Source organism: Puntigrus tetrazona, chromosome 14 (assembly GCF_018831695.1).
Source record: "Puntigrus tetrazona isolate hp1 chromosome 14, ASM1883169v1, whole genome shotgun sequence".
Taxonomy (NCBI): domain Eukaryota; kingdom Metazoa; phylum Chordata; class Actinopteri; order Cypriniformes; family Cyprinidae; genus Puntigrus; species Puntigrus tetrazona.
In genome coordinates this window covers 2623311-2645407 of record NC_056712.1, presented here as the reverse complement: position 1 = coordinate 2645407, position 22097 = coordinate 2623311, and the positions used below count along the sequence as shown (strand labels likewise).

Below are 22097 nucleotides of genomic sequence, written 5' to 3'. Positions count from 1 at the left end.
CTACCCTAGCTAGGCTACTTATGACAGATTTTGTGGTCCAGGGTCACATTTATTTGAAAAAAAAAAGGTTTTAATAGTTTTCACCAATATTTGAAGCCCTTTAATTACTACAATTATTATTAATATAATAAAACTATCACTGGCGTCAAAAAAGAAGATGCAGTAACGTTAACAGAAATAGACTATCAAATATTTTTGTTTCGTTGTTTTAACAATAAATGTGCAATTAATCATGATTTCGTTGTCGTGTTTTGGAGGAAACAACGGTCAGAATTTTAGTTTATTTAAACTTTTGAGGCGTGCGTGATTACGTCACCGTGACGTCGTCGTTTCAAAAAGCGTCAGGAAACTTGCTAATCTTTTATGATTACTAATAAACGTAAAATTTAGTGTACACGCGACTGACAGCGTGCAAAAAAAGTTACAGGTATGTGTTTTATTCTAGAGATTTACTGACCACAGCACCTTTTGGGCATGTTTTAACTCCTCAGTAACATTTTATACATTATTTTGTATAGTTGGCTCAAACGCTGCTTCCACCATTTGATACACTCGTTTGATATACATTTAATCAATTTCTTTTTATTTCCATATTTCATGTCACTCATTCTTCCCTCAGAGATGAAAAAAGTGTATTTTATAAACACCGTGTTTTAAACGGAATAAACTAAGTTACTACGTTATATGGTGATAGCAGCAGTTTTGCCATTAAAGGCATATCTTACAGTAATTTTAGACATGTATAGCTTCTTTTGGTTAAAAGGCTGTGCAAGTAGAGAGTTCAGTTAAACAATGTTGTTGTACACAAACAGAATAATGTCTCACTGGATTTGCTGTAACTCGTGCTTCGTGTCACCTGGTCCTGAGCGTCAGCTTGCAGTCACAAACTGCGGTCACATCATCTGTAATGTTTGCTTTCAGAGAGGTAGCACACGCAACTAACATTGTATATAATATATAATATGATTATTTACATTATAATTATATGCAGTATTATATTTTACACAATTATAATGATTGTTAATATTAAATACGACATTTTAATTTAACAATGACATTTGTTGATAATGTATTCAGACTTCAGAATGGTATGATAATGCTGGCTTTACGTAATAATAAGAGCATCGAATAAATGTGTGCATATACTGCCCTCTGCTGGAAGCAATATAGTTCTACAGGGATGGTGTATTTGTTTTCCCTTTTAGGAAAGCAGGGTATATGCATCATTTGCAAAGCAACGTGTCAGATCTCCCCACTGTCTGATAAAGTAAGATTATTTATTTATTTGTGTGTGTGATAAAGATTAATTTTAATGAGCTGTGTCACTAATCTGTGTATTGTTCACACAGAGTAGCTCTGAGGTGCAAGAGCTTTTCTCAGATATCAGTGCAGCTGCAGTCAAGTACTTCTCAGAGATAAGCAAGGTAATCCTATACATAAAGTGGGTAAATTACAGCTATGTTAATCATGGATTCAAGGATTAAAGTCATATTTATTATGCTTTGCAGGTTTTACAGTTTCAGGGCAGACACCAGAAAAGATTATTGTCTCACTATCAGCAGAAGGTGAGAGCATCTTGCCCTTAACATGACTAGCTCTAATACTCTAATACTACTGCTAATATGGCTTAGTTATTCCAAATCAAATAAATACCAAATAAAACAGATTGAAAGAATGAAGGAGGATGGACTGAAAATGCAACAAGAGATGCAGAAGATGTCCAAGTAAGTATGAGTTCTGCATTATGCATTTCAACTGTATTATTATTATAAATTTTTTCTTATTTCTATTGCTTTCTACTTTGTGCAGGAAAATTTCAGAACAAAATGCTTACATATCCAAGTTAGAGATGACCGTTCAAAGGTATGTCAATATGAACTATAAAAAGAGATCAGATTTCTTTATATCAAATTAAAATATACCTGTATAATAAAAAGAAAATATATTTCTGGGAAAAAGTAATTTCATAATATACAATGGCTCACCATCAAGCCTTTTATGATGTAGATGAATTTGTTCTTCATCAGAAAAGATTTGGAGACTTGTTAAATTAATCCAAATCTGTTCTGATAAAGAAACAGACACTCCTCTACATGTTGGATGGATTTATTTATTTTACAATATTTTAATACATAATATTTAAGTAGAAAGAATGCATTAAATTGACCAATAATTATACTAAATGCATTTATAATATTGTAATGAAAGATGAATAAAACCTGATATTTCTTTTCATCATAGAATCATGAAAAATATTAAGCACCACAACAATTTTCAACTATGAGAAATACCTCTTGAGTAGCAAAGTAGCATATGATTTCTGATGAATCATGTGACAGTGAAGACTTGAGTAATGGCAGCTGACAATTCAGCTTTATTGAGGAATTAATTGCATTTTAAAATATATTCAAATAGTTGAAAAGCTAGAGGAAGCAAATGCTTTTTATGGACGTATGGATGTAGGAACAGAGGGTCTGGAGAAGAGAACGCTGTAAACATGTCATTTATTAATATAACACGTGTCGTTAAAATCATTCCAGTTCAAGACTGGCATTGCAGTTCAACAGAGATTTACAGTCAGCAAGCCAGAGACAAGGTGCGTTTTAGCTTGCTTGTTTTTAGATGAACAAATTGTTCAGATTGTTACAGTTTTGTAGGTAGTTAAAAATAGTTTAGGCCTAGTAACTTTGAAATAGGTCCATTTTGTGAGTTATCATACCATTCCAAATTGCTGTTTCTCTGTTTATTTCAGCTTCCCCAGTGACCAAGATTCCCTATTCTTCCCCACTTTCAATGTCACAATCCTTGTCCTCCGCTAGCCTGTGAGTAAATGATCAGCTTTCATCTTTAAAGAAAGTTTAAACTACGTTTTAGAGTGCAAGTAAACATTTAACAACTTGTAAAATGACTGTTAGTTTCACATTTCACATGGTTTTGTAATTCTTTATTTTTATATTCGATTCAATAACACTGAATTGCTTTATAATTAACTGCACAGAACAAAAGTGATGTGATAGAGAAATGTATACTTTATTTGATTACATTCCAGCTGACTTTGTTTGATGATTTCTCTGAAAAGTCATTAACATTCCATGGAATGTCTATGAAATATTATCTGTCATGTCTGCTTTTCCAGAATAGTCTGTGCTTTAATCACTGAATAATTTGATTGTGATTGTAAAGTGTGTTTGGTTGTTCTTTCTCAGAGATGAGCGCATAGAAATCAACAGCAGGGGGCACTCTCGCAAAGTAAACTCCATTTCTTTTTCTGTATACTGTGTCATTTACTATAGAGTATTGTATATACAGCCCTGTTGTGATTATGCCTGTGTTTCATAATTTAGCCTGAAGTCCTAAGTAGAATTTGTCTCAGAAGCTCACAGAAGGACTGCCGAATAGGTTTGTCATTTCAAAATTGCTGGTTTTGGTTTTTGGTCACCTAAACTGCGCTGTATTCTGGGCCAATGCTGCATAAACCTCTTAGACAAGTCTTGAAAAGTAAGTCATCTATTTTTTTCTTTAAGGCTACTACATAAAGTCAGTTATAAAAAGGGGGAATGGTCTAATTTGGATTAAAAAAAAAAAATAGGACTATGTATCTACTTGCAAACTTGGTTGAAATAGTCTTTTAAAGAGTCTAATTATTAGTGAATTAATCTAACAAAATGATCTTTAAAATAAAATATAGCAATCATTTTTAGTATTTTTATTAACTAAACATTTTCATTAACTGAAAAAAACCCTTAGTTAAATATATTTTCATTATCATACAATAAATTGTACGCTATATTGTAATACAAACATTAAATAATATAATACTATAAATATCAATAAAATAAAGCAGCAATTACCAAAGAGAGCGGACTGAATTCAATTATTTTTGGTGATGGTTTCATTCTAAATTACTAACATAGCAATAAAAGATTAAAACACTTAAAGTTTTACATACTTTCATTAAAAAGCAGTTGGTTTTGATAGCAATAATTAAATTTTCCCAGTGGCAAATATATTCCTTTGAAAAGAATGGATAATGCTTCTAACATGTTAAAAGCAGCACTCATACCTCAATGATATCAACAATCCATTTCTACAATCTCGCTGTATACTTTGTTCTGCAATGAATGGTCTCCTCCATTTAGGTTCAGTTCTTCACAGAGCATCAAGTCAGAGCTCTATGGGTAGCCATTCAGCACCATTCAGCGCCACTGTCAGGTATTTCTTCCACTAAAGAATGACTCCACTGTCTTGTATCTTGGAATACTGTTCTATCTTACTATGGATGCCCAGAGTAACAGGAGAAGTATCTCTTGCAGTAGGGAATTCTCCAGTGGTCTACGGGAGCCAGTGATGAATCCATCCCCTAACGTGGCCTACCGCAGAGAGTCAGCATGGGAAACGCCTGTGTTCAAACTACCCTCGGCCTACAAATACGGCTCTATGTCCTCTCTGGGACCCCCACAATGACAAACACTCTTGTCCAAAAGCAATACGGATAATCGCATCTCACAAAGCTGTTCTATTTTTACCAGACACTTTTATGCAAAAGTCATCAGGCCTATTAATGTAATCACTATCCAGGCCTCGAGCAATGAACACACTGCAGCACTGACCTGTAACTGACTCGTATATATGACGCCGCAATGCATTAACGCTGCCTCTCAGTGAACAGTGAACATCTGTGCTCTTGTTTCCATAAATGTATCGTAGCAATTAATCACAGACCCTCGTTGAACAGTTTGTGAGTGTGAATTTTAATATGCCATTTTGCGCATGACTCGCATTGTGTTAGCAGCATGTGCTGTTAATCACATCCAAAATGTTCTCTGCAGCATGTTTCTCTTCTCAACACACTGATGCCATTGTACTGAAGTGTTCAAACCCTGTTTGCATTGATTAAAATGATGCATCTGATAATGTAGCTTGAGTTCGTTTGGGGTTCTTCTGTTGTTTCTTGTTTGTTATCTCGGTATCTCATCAAAAATGAAGTTGTGATAGGCATCTAATCAAATCTTGGGTTCAAAACAAACAAACTAATCAGCTAGGGTTTGGAGGAGAAAAATGTTTGTGTACATGTTTCACACTGCACTAGATAAATATGAGCAAACAAGGCCTAACTGAAGGCTTGCTTAAAATATGCTGCTAATTTTGTAGGTCCTTAAAAGTCCCACCTTGACTAAGTTTATTAGATTCTTGATTTTTAAGTTAGGCAAAAATGATCTTTTTATGCCCATAAAACACATGCTTTTTCATTGAAGCATCATTCATGTTGCACAAATGGAAGTTTAATAGTAATGCTTTAGTCCTTACAATATAGATAGAGAGACAAAGCACAAATATAAATGGCCTAAAATTAGAAGATATCAGACTAGATTAACACAAAACCATTTCAAGAATACATTACCCACTTACGTATAGTTGTATGTATAGTTTTTAAGTAAATAATATAAAACTTTTGTGTTCTACTTATAAAAAAAAAGTCATACAAGTTGATTAAATAACAGACTTTTCATTTCTAGGTAAACGATTACTTTAAATATTTGAACAAACCCTCAACTACAAATTTAAACAATAGTAACATTAATGCTTGACTTGGCAAACGGCACTAATTTTGGTCACTCCCCTGCTGGCCTCACAGCCAGGGTGTAGGCTAATCTAATGTAACATTTGGAAAACTAGCCATAATGCCCACTGAGGAGCAAGTAAATGAGGAATATTTACAGTCGCAGTGCTTCTTCCTGTTGCAGTCCCAGAGCTCTTGTTACTTATGGAAAACCGCAAAAACTAAATGAGTTCCAGCACCTTCAAATGTCAAACGCCTCCAGTTACTCCAAATATATTGTCTAAAAAACAATCCTTATAAATCTAGTGCCGCATACAGTAGAGCTGATGAACACTTTAACACTCTGTAAATCTGAAGAGCTGTGACAGCGTAAAGTGTGCAGTGAAAGAAGAGACGGTTATACCTTGAGGGCTTCGACTGATCAAAAGACAGCAGAGATAGTTCCACTGTCATATCTGCCATGTTGCACAAGCTGCTGAGAAAGATGGCACAATTACATTAAGTACAGCTCCTTAAAAGTTTGTCTTTGATTCGTTTAGGAAGCGAATGTCTCAAGGGGACAGGATATTAAGATGACAAATGTTTTTTAAACACCAATTTCAGGCAACGACGTAATTGCACATTTAATCATATTTAAACCAACATAGTATAAATCATGTATTATTAATGCAAATGTCCCTGTTGTTCTTTCTTAAGTTTGGTTCTATTTTATATTATTTATAGACATTCGTATGCACACACATGCACTGTATGGTGTATGTGGTGCATACAGTAAATGGAAAATGTTCTAGTGATTTGCCGTGCATTATGCATCACTTCGTATTACACTTCTTCTCACTTTACCTTTAATAGTTTGTGTTTCCTCTGGTCATTCTGCTAACAGCACATCTGGTTGCCGTTTTCTCCTGATGTGGTGGTGTACTTTCATGAGGTACTGTGAGCGAGCGTGTGTGTTTACAATAATCACTTCCCACAATTACTACAACTCAAGGAAAAAAACTTGTTGGAGGCAGTTAAGTTTCCAGGCTGCTCACCTCTTTGGAATGCAAAAGAAACTCACAAAAATCCCAGATGAAGCTGTACCGGTGAGCACAGGCCCTTTAACAGTTTGATAAAGTAAAAAGTAATGAAGATAGAACTGAATTAGGCTTGCCTCACTTATTAAAGTGGTGTGTTTGGATTCAGTACCGGGAGCTTAAGGTCCCATGTGTACAAAGTGCAGTATGTTATAATAGGTTCATCTGAGACAATGGCACACACACACCTGGAACTCATTAGCCATCCATATGCAGAGAAACAGGCTATCGCGAGCGCTCACCTCTCTCCGGGTTTTGGGACTAAAAATGCAGAATTTCAACTCCAGTTATACACAGCAAATATAGCACTGAATCTAGGCTAGCTGATGTTAAAGGTAACTGGAATGGTGGTGGTTTTGTGCGTTTCACTGCATCACCGCAAATCAAGCAGTGGATGGGCATAAAGTTTCAAATGGCTAACTATAGCTTGATGAAATGGCTGTAATTGAACGCCTGGTTACATATGTTTGCCTTATGAACTCTGTTAAAGCAGTAGCGTGATTGAACAGTGGCTTAACTGTGTTGTACAGACGTTGAGGATGCATTATGCGCTTCATTAAAAGACACGCAGTTGTGTAATTTCACCATTAGGATGAAGCTGACTGAATGTGAGGGACAGTATGGAAAAAGCTTCCTAGTTTTGGAATAGCAAAATACCATATGCTATGCGTGCTATTTTTTCAGTACTACCGTGCAGATTATGTGAATGTTTGGAGGGTGATATTTAGCACAATGCATCCCAAAATGCACTCATGCACAACATTTCTTTTTGATGAAATTGAATGAAATTGCCTTATTTTATCATGCTCCCAAAAGATATGTGCATTATATTTCCATATTTCTTGTTATTTATAAGTGTTTATTTTAATTAATTAATTACAAATTATTAATTACAAATTATTTATTTATTGCGTACCATAGTAGCAGTTTTAAGAAGTAAAAAACATCCTTTAAATAACAGCACTTATTATATAATAATATAATTTATATTTGCATACTTTAAAACTATTTACTGAAATGCAAACTGAATGTCATGTTTTTGGACGATGTTAATTCCAATTAAATGAAAATGTATTATAATTTAAATACAAATTAAATACACTTAGCAGATTTTGTATTTTATTTATTTTAAATTTTCTTTGCAATTAGTTGTAGTTGTGTGCGCGTGCATGTGTGTGTGTGCATGTGTGTGTGTTTGACACCTAAGCGCACCTTTACATGAAAAATTCTTGTGTGGTTAAAGTGTACTGCTGATTGTACTGAGAAAAAAAATATAATATCGATGGGGTGTATTTGTAGAAATTCTTATACGCCCAAAATCATTAGGACATTAAGAAAGATCATGTTCCATGAATATTATTGTTTGTAAATTTACTTCTGTAAATATATTAAGCTTACATTGATTACTTGATTACTACATTAATTAGTAATATGCATTGCTAAGAACTTTATTTGGACAACTTTAAAGGTGATTTTCCTCAGTATTTAGATTGACATTTATGACTGGTTTTGTTATAGTTTATATATATATATATATATATATATATATATATATATATATATATATATATATATATATATATATACATACAATATTTCAAATGCATTCAAATAAATATATATATCTCTAAAATATATATATATCTCTAAAATTAGCAGTGCACTACAGGTGTATCTTGTGTAGTATATGTTAAACAGTAAATCTTATTTTTAAAATGTTAGTTAAATGCAGATAATGACATACGCACATAAAATAGTACTGTGGTGGTACTAGTATCAGATGTTTCTATAATGGCACTTATGATATAATGTTATTTATAATGTACTTTTTTTTTTATCAATTCAGTGATGTCATAATACCTTTGTAGTTTTGTGCTATTTTAACAAATGTATGAAAACACTTTCATTATACACATATATCAAGAAGTTCTCTGATTGGTGTTAAAATAAAGTTAAAATGAAGAATGAAATTTTTTTAAAAACGCACCACACAAACAGCGCAAAGTGCAAAAAAGGAATGAAACTGTCATCCGGTAACCACAGAAGAAATAACATCATCATGGCAGTATGTTAGCAAACATGACACTCAAGCACCACATCAAAGACACCGACACATGCAATGAATCACCAGACTGACACACAACATGGTAGCCACCAGCCAGAATAAAAGCTGTGACATCAGGCCCTAATTACAGCGTTATTCTAGCTGAAACACTCCGAAAATATGGACTTTATGTTTTACATTGCAGAATTGGAATATGAATTGAAATGACAGTGACGTTGCGCTATTTGCACTGAGCCAGGGTAAACGGAGAGGAATATTTATATGTAATGCATGTCAAGAGACAAATACATTACTAACAGGAACATTAGGAAACTATGTGTCAGACACCACTGAATCACTGAATCATTTAAACCCCCAATGCTTGACGCAAACACATGAAACCACATGATGAGCCTCATATTTCATACCACATAGTATAAACTGGATACTCCACTTAGATGACAGGTAGATAATAAATCTATGAAAAGACCAACTGTATGACATTTTATATCCTCTTTGCACATCACTAATAAAAACATATTACAGTATCACTGAGCTGTTTTAAATTATTTTGCATATGGTATTAATCAAAGTACCTAATGCATCATTAAAACACAATCCCTCGGTTTTCAGCCTAGTCCTAGACTAAACTGTAAATCCGAGCTGCAACTGAAAGAAACTTGCACTGACCGATCTTAAAACATGTCAGTGCTGTTGGTTTGTCTTAAGATGCACACCAGAAAAGGCATCTTTATAAAAAATTACTTAAATGTCCTAACTCAACTATGACCTAATTCTGGTTTAGGTTAAAACCTATAAATTATTATTAATATTCTTATATTTTTAGTTTTCATTTTAATTTTAGCTGCATTCTTATAACTCCTGTCATGTATGTTTGTTATGTGCTTTGTTTATTTATATTTTTATTAACAATAACAAGTGAGTAGTGACTTAAAAAATAAATACTTTTTTTAATAATAATAATGATAATGTTAATAGTACAAAATAACTATATAACAAGAAGGTATCAACAGCTAATACATGTATTGGCTTTATTAGTAGCATTAGGTAAGCTATTAATTGATTATTAATATTTTAAAATAATAAATTGTTTTCAATGTCTTTCAGTGTCTCATTTTTTCTTTCTCTCTCTCGCTAGGGATTTCATGCTTCATCCAGAACATGACAGGTGATAGATGAATGTGAATGGGGAGCGATTATCATCACTCGGCCTGCCGTGATCTGCCCCGGCTGGTAATTCACCGTCTCGTGTGTTTCTTGAGTTGCCCAGTGCAACCGTTTCCAACAGTATGTCTGTTTTGTCAAGACATCCAACTCTCTAAGAGGGGCGAGGTGCGAACAGACAGTATTGTACATGTGAAATGTGCCTGAACTCTGGGGCTTCAGAGGGATTTAGGGTAATTTCCTGTACCGGGTCCAGCGAGAGTGAAATTCAGCCCTCGGGTAGGCTGTCATTGTGTCACGCAGCCTGAGAAAAATATAAATCAGACTTCCTTTGTACAGCCCCAGGGTGTACAAATGAGTTGTACTGCTTCAGTGAGATAAAGAAAACAGTTTGAGAGTTGGCATAAGTGATTGTCCAACGTTAAAACAGAGAGAGTCTTTGTGCTTTCAGCGGTAATGAATTGATTTATGCTCCATGCTTCTGACCCCGACATATTGAAACGCTTACCCAAAGCAGGTATAATTTATTGATTCGTATTAGGCTAAGCTAAGTTAGCAGAGTTTTTAGTAGGCTAAGTTAAGCATCTTTTCACAGTTAGGAGAAAACACAGAAGCGATTTTCTTGTGAAATCCGTTTTTTAATGTATAGACTACTATAGCCTGAAACGACAACAAAAAGTTGTCAGCATTTAAAATTAACCTTGTTCCACACGACACAAATGTCAATGTTAGCTATCAACACAGTCATGAATCAGGCCCACGTCATCAACTACTCATTCTCACCGCAGCTGTGATTAATGATATTGTAATTTTACAAGTGCAGACAATGTGCACGGTCATGACCTGCAGTCCTGTGAATAATTACAGGAAATAAGTTAAATGATGAGGATGCCCTTGGATGGTCGCATTTAATGCAAACAATGTGTGGCAACACCTGTCTAACACAATGACGGCACTTCCTCCGCATGGAATCCTCTGGTTTCTTTCAAGGCGCTAAAGAGGGTTTTATCTGTGTGAATGGCTTTATGGAACTTCCTGCTTAATTGTCGGCACGTTTCTCTCAAACGCCTCACTTTGGACGATAAGCATCTGTGTTATAGATTGAGGCCTTTCAGATGTCTGTTGTGGCTTCAGAGGTGGTCTGAAGGAAAAGACGGACAGGTAGGGGTTGGAAAAAGCACAGCGCTCGTGTGTTTTAACACACTTGCACAGATGTCCCACATGTGAATGGCTTTGATGACCCTGATTTCATCCCGGGCTTTCATGATGTCAGCAGGGCTGCAGAAAGATTCCTTTCCTCTAAGGCAGCTTGGCAGGATGTGTAAAGAAAGGCCGAAAGACAACACCGAGATTAAGCTGCTTTTGTCATGGTTCTGTGGCGGACTTTAAAGGCTTTGGCTCCAGTCCCATCTCACAGACACTCTTTTTTTTTGTCCCTCCTCTCACTCTCTGCATCTTTTTCTTTTTGTACGCAAGGTAAACATTTAAGGAAAACCACTGGCAACCAGTTTTAGAGGGGGTGTGTTTTTTTTTATTTTCATTCTTTCAAATGGCAGCTTTGTTGTTGTGCGAGCCATTATGACTGTTCGAAAAAGCAGAAAAGCAAACAGAGACTTCATTCTTTGAAAGAAACTGACAGGTATTCCCAGGTGTTGGCCTTACAGACACTCGGTTTCAGCTTGCTCGTCGCTATACATGAAGAACTGCAAGAGCAGAATCAGGTTATTTTTGAAGCAACAAGTAGTGCTTTCAAAGCTGTGTGGTATTGTAGCTTCCTGATTACTCCAAATCCTTCCTGTTGCATACAAATGCACAATTTGTAATGGAGAATGACATTTTAGAATAATAGTATTACACTAACATTCAAAATATTTGGAATCAACACTGGGAAAAATATTGTAAAATTCACAGTAACTTTATGGCAATTTAGATTGCCTGCAAGACTATAAATTAACAAAGGTACTGTGAATCATCAAGTAAAAAACAGTACAAGTGTGAAAACAGCAAAACAAGTAACTTAGTACAGTTACAGTTCCTGTAATAACATGCACATCCTGAGTTCAACGTGTTTCTGGGTGAGCATATTTTGTTGACCCTGGAACAACATTTTCATCCAAAAGTTTTGTCTTGACCATATAATCTTGACCTAAACCTAACCTTACCCAAATCATAGATGAATGACCCTGCTGTACAAGCACCAAACCCTCATTGTAAGCCTAAACTTCACAAAAACTATAAACTGGTTCTTCAAATTTCGTTGGCTAATCAGAATGTTGTTTCAGGGTCAACAAAGACATTGACCCAGGAACATGTACAACTCAAAATCAGTTTCTGTATAATAATGCCATGCAATGAGTTAATGCATTTCATTTAAAGGCATAGTTCATCCTGAAAATAACTAACATAATCGAGGTTCAGAAACATCACAAGAAGAGCAGTAAGATTATCAGTGTGACATGGTTCAAACTTAATTTTATGAAGCTAGGAAAATATTTTTTGTGCACAAAAGACAACAATAATGACTTTATGCAACAGCTGGTCTCCTCCACGTCACCCTGGCACAGCTGACACAAAACAACATTAACTGTTTACATTCAGTGGATACTCTCCAAAATGTTGCCAGGATGACAGGGAGGAGACAACTTGGATGGATATATTTTTTTATATTTCTCCTTGCTACATTTGTGGACCTCATTTTATTTGAGTCCATTACAACAGAATATTTGTTTCTTTTTTTAATGAAATGAATGTGAATTAACTAAAAAGACTAAAAATCTCTCAAATGCAGAAAACTTCTAACAACAGCACACATGCATGGAATAATGAAATTAGCAAGGAATTTATCCCTACTAGAAGCTCCACAGCCTTTACATAAAGCAATTGGCCATGTGAGAGTTATACTGTAATTGGATGATGGAGCAATGAAAGAAGATTACTTGGTCCATGTACATCTCCTAATAGCAATGGTGTTTCCTGATGTTCCCTGCAGTGGCCTCTTTCAGCAGAAGATGGACCCTGCCCCAATTCAGGAATTGTCCAGGATCATTTTAAGGTGTTAGCCTTCAGATTCCCCAGATCTCACTCCAGCTGAGCATCTATGAGATGTGCTGGACTAACAAATTCTATCCATGTAGAACCCAGCTTGCAACTTGCAAGACTTGAAGGATTAGTTCATTCCAGAATGAAAAGTTCCTGATAATTTATTCACTCCCGTTTTATCCAAGATGTTCATGTCTTTCTTTCTTCAGTTGAAAAGAAATCAAGATTAATGGAGAAAACATTCCTGGATTGTTCTTCATACAGTGGACTTGAAGAGTTGAAGGTTGTAAATTGCAGCTTCAAATGGCTTTACACGAACACAGCCAAGGAGCAAGGGTCCTAGCAAAACAATTTGCCATTTTCTAAAAAGAAAATTTAATTTTTTACGCTTTTAACCACAATTGCTCGTCTTGTACTAACTCGACTTACACATTATATAATCACATTGGAAATGTCATGCACTCTTAGCTCTTTGTCTGTGTTCTTCAGTTTGAAAAGGTGGGGTAGAGTGAAAACACCTCATTTTCTCCTCCAATTTCAAAATCGTCTGATGTTGTTGTTTTACCTGTTTTTTTAAAGGACATTTGATGTTCCTTCCACGTTAAATTTGAAAACACTGGGTTTGTACTTCCGCCTATGTTATGTGCAAACTTTCCATAATGCAAGTAAAATTGTATACAAAGATATTGTTATATATACTATATATATATATATATATATATATATATATATATATATATATATATATATATATATATATATATATTTTTTTTTTTTTTTTTTTTTTTTTTCAATGACCAATCATTTCACTAGATCATTTTTATTCAGCTGTGGTTAGCCCTGAATCTGCAGTTTGGGCCTTCAACCAACTGGATCCCATTAAAGTCCACTATATAAAGTCCTGGAAAAATTTCTTTTCGACTGAAGTAAGCAAGACAGGAACATCTTGGATGACATAGGGGTGAGCAGATTTTCAAGAAATTTTAATTCTGGAAGTGAACTAATCCTTTTAAGGATCTGCTGCTAATTTTTACAGAAAGGTCATTCCATCAACAGTCATTCCATCAGAGCTGTTTTGGCAGCACCTACACAATATTAAGCTGATGGTTTTAATGTTGTGTCAGTGTCATTTAATGTAGTTGTTATTTTTAAGGTTCTAATAATATTCTGTTACTTAGACAGTTGTTACAAAATTGACCAAATTTAATGGTATTACAAATAAAGATACAAATTGCTAAACAGCAGATATTTTGCTGAATTTGAAAGAAAATGACACACTCAACACATTTTCTTACCTGGTGAACAAGAGCTTTATCATTTTATGATAATTATAAAATGATTTTAATGTTTCAATGTGACAAACATATATATATTTTTTTACATAAAAACAGGCCAGACTGTACAAGATTGTCCATACAGAGATAACTAATTAGGACCGTTGTGTTATTTTTTTTCAACAGCACATAAATATTTAACACTTGATATATGCTACATAGCTTACACTGCAGCTAAGGGAAAACAATGCTATGTATACTCATATTTGGTTTAAAACATCTAGATAATGCCCAATTCAAAGCATTAAAACATTGCTTACAAATAAATTAACTACTTTAGAATCACTATAGTTTTACAAGGTTTCCTCTTTTGGCAGGTTTTCTTAAAATAACAGGGGCGATGAATTTAAAAAATGTTATGCTGAAGTAGCTAGCAGATGTCTGGGATAAGTGCATTCCTGTTTTCCCGCAGTCCTTTCAGCATAGACCTTTTACCAATGAACATCACGGTAAACACATGCACGGACAATGAGCTTCAGTCTAACATTTGTTTTTGAAACTCTGACTCACTTCTGTAAATATTAAAGGGGAGCCATTACATGAGCAGTCAAAGGCATTTTACACAGTCTTCATTATAGTGGTCAAGCTTATGAAAATACAACTCCCCTTTCACATAAAAAAAAAAAAAAACAAGGCCATAGAGGAACTATGGAATTGCGGTACCTCAGGTTATTCAGAGCAAGCCCTGAAAATAAAATCACAAAGTTAATGAAAACACAAGAAACCCTTGCCAGTACGTACAATGCCAAAATCTCATCATATCTTTAGTTATGATTTAACCAGGGCTCAAGGATATTCTCTTTTTCCATTAAAGATACAGTTAGAAAACTAGACTGAACCTACACCTTTTTTTAAATTGAAACATGGTACACCATACCTGCAAAAAACAGCATGAACATACGCTCTCATGCATTCAATCAGTCTTAAAAGGTATAAACTGTTACAGGAAATAAACTGTAACTGGATCTCTCAATATCTGCAAACAATTTTCTTATGCATGCAAACGGACGTTTCACTGAGATTTGGTGCTAATCCAAAAAAATCCATTTGGCCCCATCCACAAGATTAGTCAATGGGCTTATGAAAAAACGTATTAAAATACCGGCGCATAAGTTTGTGGCTGAATCGCAGTTTGAAAGCAGACTGAAGAGAACATACATGTCTTTTGTCCCATACAAATCTGCAAAATTGTTTGTTCTGTCAGCAGTGCTTCTGTGAAACATTTCTCCATTTCAAAACAGACTCAAATATCGTCATTTGTTCACTAGCATTGCCCTTTTCCAGCCCACTGTTCATAATGTCTTTATGCTTGCGGTATTCAGAGCGAAGGACTGGTTAGACTGCAAAAACATGGCTCAATTGTCTTTCCATTGTCCAGGTTTTGAGCAGAAATGTTTGTTTGAGGAAGCCCTTGTCCATTCTGGCCAACATGCTGCCCTATTTTGGTGACAAAATGTTGGGTCAGAGACTGAAGAGATAATCAACCAGAGGTCTGTAAGTATGAAGGCTAACATTGGTAGTGGATGTGTTGGTGCTGGTGAATTTTGCCGTCCACGTGTGAGTGAGTATGTGTGTGAATGTCTGAATAGATCTTTGGGTAGACTTTGGGAGCAGCTTGGGACAGCAGAAGCTGTTGTTGTTGCTGCTGAGCCAAATACTCATCATAAGTGACGGAGCCGATGCAGTCTTTATCGGAAGCCGCGAGCGCCCGCTCTCTAGGTGGCTGCCGGTGGCCATTGGGTAAGCTCTGGGCTGAAATTATAGCTCCTGAGGAACAGTGCTTCCTGGACTGGCAGAACCAGAGCAGAACAGTGCCCAGAATGAAGACCACTCCTGCTGGGATGCCGATGATGACGGGCCAGGGAAGGCTGGGAGGCAGAACAGATGGGATCGGGGAGAATGGTGGCTTTGGGTCTAGATGTGAACAGAGATGAGAAAACCACAATATAAAGAACAACAAAACTGACTATTTACAAGGACTATAAATCAATTGAAAATTAAAGTTTAAACTTAATTTAAAACTACCATTTCCAATCAAATTAAAATATGCTAAAAATGCTTTTAGGTCCTACAGCATGAGGAACCTTGACTAAATAGCTTATTATAAGTGAACTTCAAGGAAACATTAAAATGCTACTAAAAACGTCACAAAAATAATACTGACCAGGAAGAACAGTAAGGAAGGCGCTACGGAAGCTGTAGCCCATGGTATTTGCCCCAAGGCAGATGTACATGCCAGCGTCCTCCTCCTTGGCTCGTGTGATAAGTAGCTTGTTCAAATAGGAGCCGTCTGGTCGTGACCACACTTCACCCGTGGGCAACACAACAAAGCGATGGTCTCCGACCTCAATGGTAGAGTTGTACTTGCTCTCACCGCCTGGTTCGACCCTCTTTAGCCACTGGATAACTGGCTTGACATCACTGCGTACTTTACACTGGAACGATGTGGTGCCACCATAGTCTACTGTAGTGTTTACTGGATGAGTTCCTGTCAAGATGGGCTTGGAATTTGTGCGCTCTGTAATGAAATAAGGACAGTTTTTTTTTTTACTAATCAGCATTTAACACAATCATGGGTCTTTATGGCACAGATTGTTCTAGATGCACATTTTTCTATTAAATAGTTCTATAAAATAGATTCAGGCTATTTTGAAAAAAAATCTCTACTGAGAGAGATGAATGAACCTCTCCCTGTAGTTGTAAAGTTAGCAAATGCAGCAAGTTGATATGGAGCAGCAATAAAAACCGGAAGCACATAAATAAATTGGCTGCTATTACACCGTATAATATATATTTAGAAAACCATAAAAAATGCAATATAGATAATATATAAAAACTGTAAGAATACTTAAAATATCAATTCCTTATCATGCATATATATAATAAGCCATTAACTGATTGAAACACTATGGCTGGTGCTGCCGTGTGTTAGTGCTGCTAATAAAGAATGCTAACATTGTTTGTTAGGAATGATTGGGTCCTAAACTCTGACAGTATGCCAGACAGCTGTTAATCCCCCTTGAACAGCATCCAGCAACAAGAGAAATAATGTTAAACTGCTGTTAAACTGTTGCTGCATGTTCATTCTTTCAATCCACACTATACAAGTGAATCATAAAAAAGCTCCATTGCATTCCAGGACAACATCAAAGAGATGAGGTGGATGACTCACGGATGACTTCCACTTTATAGGTGGCGTTGATCTCCCCGGCACGGTTGGACACATGACACGTGTACTTGCCGCTGTGTTCAGGTGTAAGATTCTTCAGACTGAGAGTCCACTTCTTTTTTCTGCCTTCGCCCACCTCCTCGGGTGTCAGAGGCCTGCTGTCTTTCAGCCAGACGATGTCAGGTCTGGGGTTGCCACTGGCGGTGCACTTGAGCCTTACTGAGCTCCCCACTGGCCGGGCGATCACTCGCTTTCTCATTTTGGCTGGCTGTGTAAAGCGGGGGCGCACTACAAAGAAAGACAAAAGGAAAGTAAAGGTTAGACACAAACCCTGGCTTTTTGAAATACAGTAACTTAAAACCTGATTAGAACAGTTTTCTCAGGTTCACAGCCTACTTTAATAAGGCATTATGATTTGGATGGTGTGTTATAAGGCATTATAATGAATGCATAATGCATTATAATTAACTTCATAATATGTTGTATCTCATATTTATAAGAATTGTATTGTGTTTTTTTGTATTTGTGTTATAATATTTGCTTATTTGTGGTTATAGCTTTTATGAGTATCATTTATAACATAATAAACATCAATATCTTGCTATGTTACTTAAAGCAGACAAATACCATTTATAAGTATTAATAATAACAACACTATTTTTTGTTACAGTCATAAGATCAGATATTAGATCAGATGAATGTGCAATATGACGCATTTGCTTGGAACATTTCTTTTTATAATATCAGTTTGATTATTTTCATGGATCCCTTTAGACAGCTGTCAATAAGTAACTCTTCAGCTACATGTCAACTAGCCTTCATTAAAGTATTAGTAGTGTGCCTGCTATATATGCTAACACTTTATTTTAATGATCCCTCAATAGACATGACTGAGACTGAGCATAGGATACTTTGCAAGTATGTGAACATTCTACCTACTCTACCCAAGTCTACCAATACTCTATATAATATATACCAATATTATTTAGAGTATATATACCAATGCCAATACTATATAATAAACATTGCAATTTTCTTTTCAGTTGAAATTATTAACTAGCTCATATTAGCCTCACAGGAAACACCTATATAGGTTGTATGGTACTGTGAAGACCTTAAATAAAAAGTGTCAAGATGATATAGTCTATTATAAATTAAGTAATTTAATACAGTGTTCATGGTTTGTCCTAAATAATCATACTCTTAAAGGTTCACAAATACTATAGTTATTATGATTATTCATGAGATATTATAACACATTATAAGGTTGTTTATAATGCATTATGCATTCATTGTGCATTCACAGTGTCTTTAGAATACACTTATAATTTATTATAAATACAGGCTTCATAGAAAGTGCTACCAAAAAATATTTACACTACAGAATTAAAGGTCACTTGACATCACAATGATGAGAGTTTGGATCAATGAGAACAGTGGCATGTTAAAAAAACAAATAATCAAGAACAAAATAAACATGATGGATTAAAAATGTTCTCCATTTCCTTTTTATTTAGATTTTGGGGTGTGAAACACTCATTTAAATTTGTTTATTAGTGAAATAACAGTTCTATGACATTTGTCTGAATCTGAACACAAAATAAAATGAGCGTGATTACTGCTTTCAAGAGCTTAAATAAAAGGAGAAAGAAGGAAGACTGATTCATCATTAGAATTTACACAACACCACTAACTTTACAAAGAAAATAAAGCATAAAAGAGCGGACATGAAGTTCTTGTGTGGGCAAATTTACTGAGCAAGGCACCACACCATGAATGCAATCAGACAAAGCAAACAGCAGCTCCTCTGTAGTTTTATTCTATAGTTCCCTGCTGACTGTTACTGCTCACAGCAGACTCTGAACAAACACCGCAAAAGCAAATACAATAGAGAACTCAGCATCTCCCACTAGCAGCCATCATAACTGCTATGCAACACGGTACAAAAACAAGCAGGTCAAGGCCCTCTTGAACACCGCCGAGTTTAGCGGTGCTCCGATATCAAATCAGATGGCAGCTGTCAGAGGGGAATGGAATGCTTCCCCCCTCACACTTCACATAAATAGCCTGCTCTTTGGCTTGTCAAACGCAATTACCAAAGCAAACACTCGGCTCCAGAGGTAGAAGCGTGTGACTCCAGGGAGTAATGAGCCACAGGAAATATAGTAGGGACTCTCCAATCCCAGACCTCAGGCCTACCTGTCAGTATCTGGGAAGATTCAACCATATGTGTGCCAGCTTGGAAACAGGGGTTGATGGGAAAAAAATAGGGGTGACAAGCTGTATGTGTTGTGCAAACCCTGTGTGACATGCTCTGTTTCCATTGGCCACATGTTTTTCTATTAAGACACACATCAAATGTAGATCACCAACACTCATCCAGCTTACATCATGCTGTAATATTTTCTAAGACCAATAGGGCTTTAAGTACTGATATACTACTGAGCAATACTGTATATCAAAACATCAGGGCTACTACATGTATGCTGCAAAAATGCCACTGCTATGATTGAACAGAAAAATACGGCAGAGCTGTGCTGCAACAAATGTCAATACAAATGTACAACAATCACTGCAACACTACAAACAAATATCATATTTCCACAACTAGGAAAACAGCAATGCTACTATGCTGCAAGTAATTTCAACACTATAACAATTATACTGTTATGCTACAATAGATATCATCTATACTACAAAAACAGCAACACTGTTATGCTCCAACAAATTTCACCACTACTATAATACAAAATAGACGCACCAATATGCTACATCAAAATGGCAGTGTTGTTATGCAAAACAAATCAACACTATTATACCAACAAAATGGCAGCACTAATATGCTACAAAAAATTACTGTTATACAACAAAACAACTGCACTGCCACACCTTGCATAGACGTAAAGCTACAACCAATGTCACCACCAGGGGCATAGCAAGCATACTTTTTGAAACAGGTGATCCTGTCCCAGGCACTTTTTTCTGCCCGTGTTCTCTGATTTGTTACTTACATTAGAGTGAACTAACATTCAGCCAACCATAAGGCAAATCATCTCTTGAGAACATCTGCGATAAGCTTAAAATCTCCTGCTGCTGTTGCAAATTTCTTTCATTCATCCACTTTGCTTTGTAGCAGTCTGGGGTAAAAATTAAAGTGTCTCCTAAATGAGACATAACTAGAATTATTTTTTCATAATATAACAAATTAGTTTTGTGCCAAAAAAAAAAATCTTATCATGTTTTAGTAAAGCTCCAATTGGAATTCTATTTAAAATTTATTATATGAACATGAACTTACTTTCTATATTAAATACATAATTTGCTAGAGGGTTACATCACCAGTCTCCCCACTTTTAAAATGGCTGCTAGGCCCCTAGTCTATAGCCCCCAACTATAGCTCAACAAAACAGCAAAATTGCTATGCTGCAGCAAATGTCACTGCCAGCATACTACAACAAAATTGAAGCATTGCTTTGCTACAACAAATTCCATCATTAATGTCCTATAACAATATGCTAGCTTTGCTATGGTCTTAAGTTTTTGGAGTTTTTTGTTTCTTTAAATTCTAATACAATGTAAAACAGTTGCATTTCATGAAAAGCAGCTTATGAAACATTTTGGCAGCTGCAGCACATTTTTTCAGTGACTTTCTGGGCAGCAATTATAAATACCAGGAATGAAAAAGATCAAAGGGAATCAGAGGACTGTAGCACCTTACCCAGTTTTCCTGTCAGGTCAGTGGAGTACTCAGTTTCACCAGCTGGTCTGGCACCTTCCTTCCCAGCACTGGAGTCATCTAGAGACAGAAAGAGAGAGGAAGAATGGCACATTTACATATCAAAACAACCGCAGACCCCTCTGATAAATATGACAATCAACTCTGAGACTGCCACGCATATTTGTGTTCAATAGAATTATTATAATTCTTCGGCCAAATCACTGCAATCCTTCACCACCTAAACCAAAAGGAACAACTGTCTCCTGATCATCTGACTAGTAAGCAAACATGATACGGTAGCTGAGAGATTTCAAATACCAACACTACATTTTAGGGATTGAGAGTGTCAGAATTAGGCCAGAAACATAGTTTACTGAAGTGCGCCACAGTTTGATGTTGCCATTGCATTGCAAGCATGTGGCCTTGCTAGATATACTGCTCTCTTGCGTTGCAAGGGTGGTAACATACCTCAGGACTCAGGGGGATGATAGTATCCGTAAGATGTCTCCGCCATTTATCTGGATGTGTTCTCATTCAAGTTTACTAGATTTATAGCTTGCTTATACATTTCAAGACATAGCAACACGCAGAATTCACCAAGATTAGTAATAGGAAATAAAAATAGGAAACAAAAAGCCTTTTAAATGAACAATTTAAAAAGCAGATGATGGTATATCATATCTGAGGAAACAAAAGAAAATGTAGAAAAGCCAAAAGGATTCTCATTTGTTCATTTGATGCAATTGAGTTCACTCACAACTCAGCAATTACTGTGAATACCAAACCTTCTAATCTAAGAAGATATGTTCAAATTCAGTTCATCTGAAGTCACGTGTGGTGAAGAGTGAAAACCATGGCTGGAAATCTGTGGCCCTTCTGCTCTAGTTACAGCCCCTGCTCATCCGTTCACCACATGACTGGCATTTTCAGGCCTGTCAGCTCTTTGAAGCTGTCGGCGGGGTGGTTTGATCT

General features: G+C 35.9%; 2 protein-coding genes across 2 annotated transcripts in view; one reads left to right on the top strand and one right to left on the bottom strand.

Moving 5' to 3' along the window:
- The first annotated feature begins 258 nt into the window (after nucleotides 1-258).
- On the top strand, nucleotides 259-4902 carry LOC122357426 (probable E3 SUMO-protein ligase RNF212). The gene is made up of 13 exons (XM_043256809.1): nucleotides 259-427; nucleotides 813-925; nucleotides 1206-1267; nucleotides 1350-1424; nucleotides 1509-1565; nucleotides 1666-1724; nucleotides 1810-1863; nucleotides 2541-2596; nucleotides 2753-2822; nucleotides 3207-3249; nucleotides 3345-3399; nucleotides 4140-4212; nucleotides 4314-4902. The coding sequence occupies exons 2-13, from the start codon at nucleotides 817-819 to the stop codon at nucleotides 4462-4464; spliced, it is 864 nt and encodes a 287-aa protein (XP_043112744.1). The 5' UTR covers nucleotides 259-427; nucleotides 813-816; the 3' UTR covers nucleotides 4465-4902.
- A 9293-nt stretch (nucleotides 4903-14195) lies between these two features.
- The window catches only part of fgfrl1a (fibroblast growth factor receptor like 1a), a 43211-nt gene continuing 35309 nt past the window's right edge, over nucleotides 14196-22097 (bottom strand). The window contains exons 4-7 of the mRNA XM_043257789.1: nucleotides 21126-21203; nucleotides 17411-17695; nucleotides 16403-16756; nucleotides 14196-16152 (exon numbers count right to left, since the gene is read on the bottom strand). Of these exons, the coding sequence (XP_043113724.1) occupies nucleotides 15746-16152; nucleotides 16403-16756; nucleotides 17411-17695; nucleotides 21126-21203 (1124 nt within the window). The 3' untranslated portion in view covers nucleotides 14196-15745. The remainder of the gene's footprint in view (nucleotides 16153-16402; nucleotides 16757-17410; nucleotides 17696-21125; nucleotides 21204-22097) is intronic.

What these genes read in the sequence shown, in the direction of transcription:
- LOC122357426 (XM_043256809.1), top strand. Translation starts at nt 817, where the DNA reads ATGTCTCACTGGATTTGCTGTAACTCGTGCTTCGTGTCACCTGGTCCT. An exon ending in TGTCTCACTATCAGCAGAAG is followed by an intron (nt 1,566 to 1,665) that starts GTGAGAGCATCT and finishes CAAATAAAACAG; the next exon opens with ATTGAAAGAATGAAGGAGGA. An exon ending in TTAGAGATGACCGTTCAAAG is followed by an intron (nt 1,864 to 2,540) that starts GTATGTCAATAT and finishes AAATCATTCCAG; the next exon opens with TTCAAGACTGGCATTGCAGT.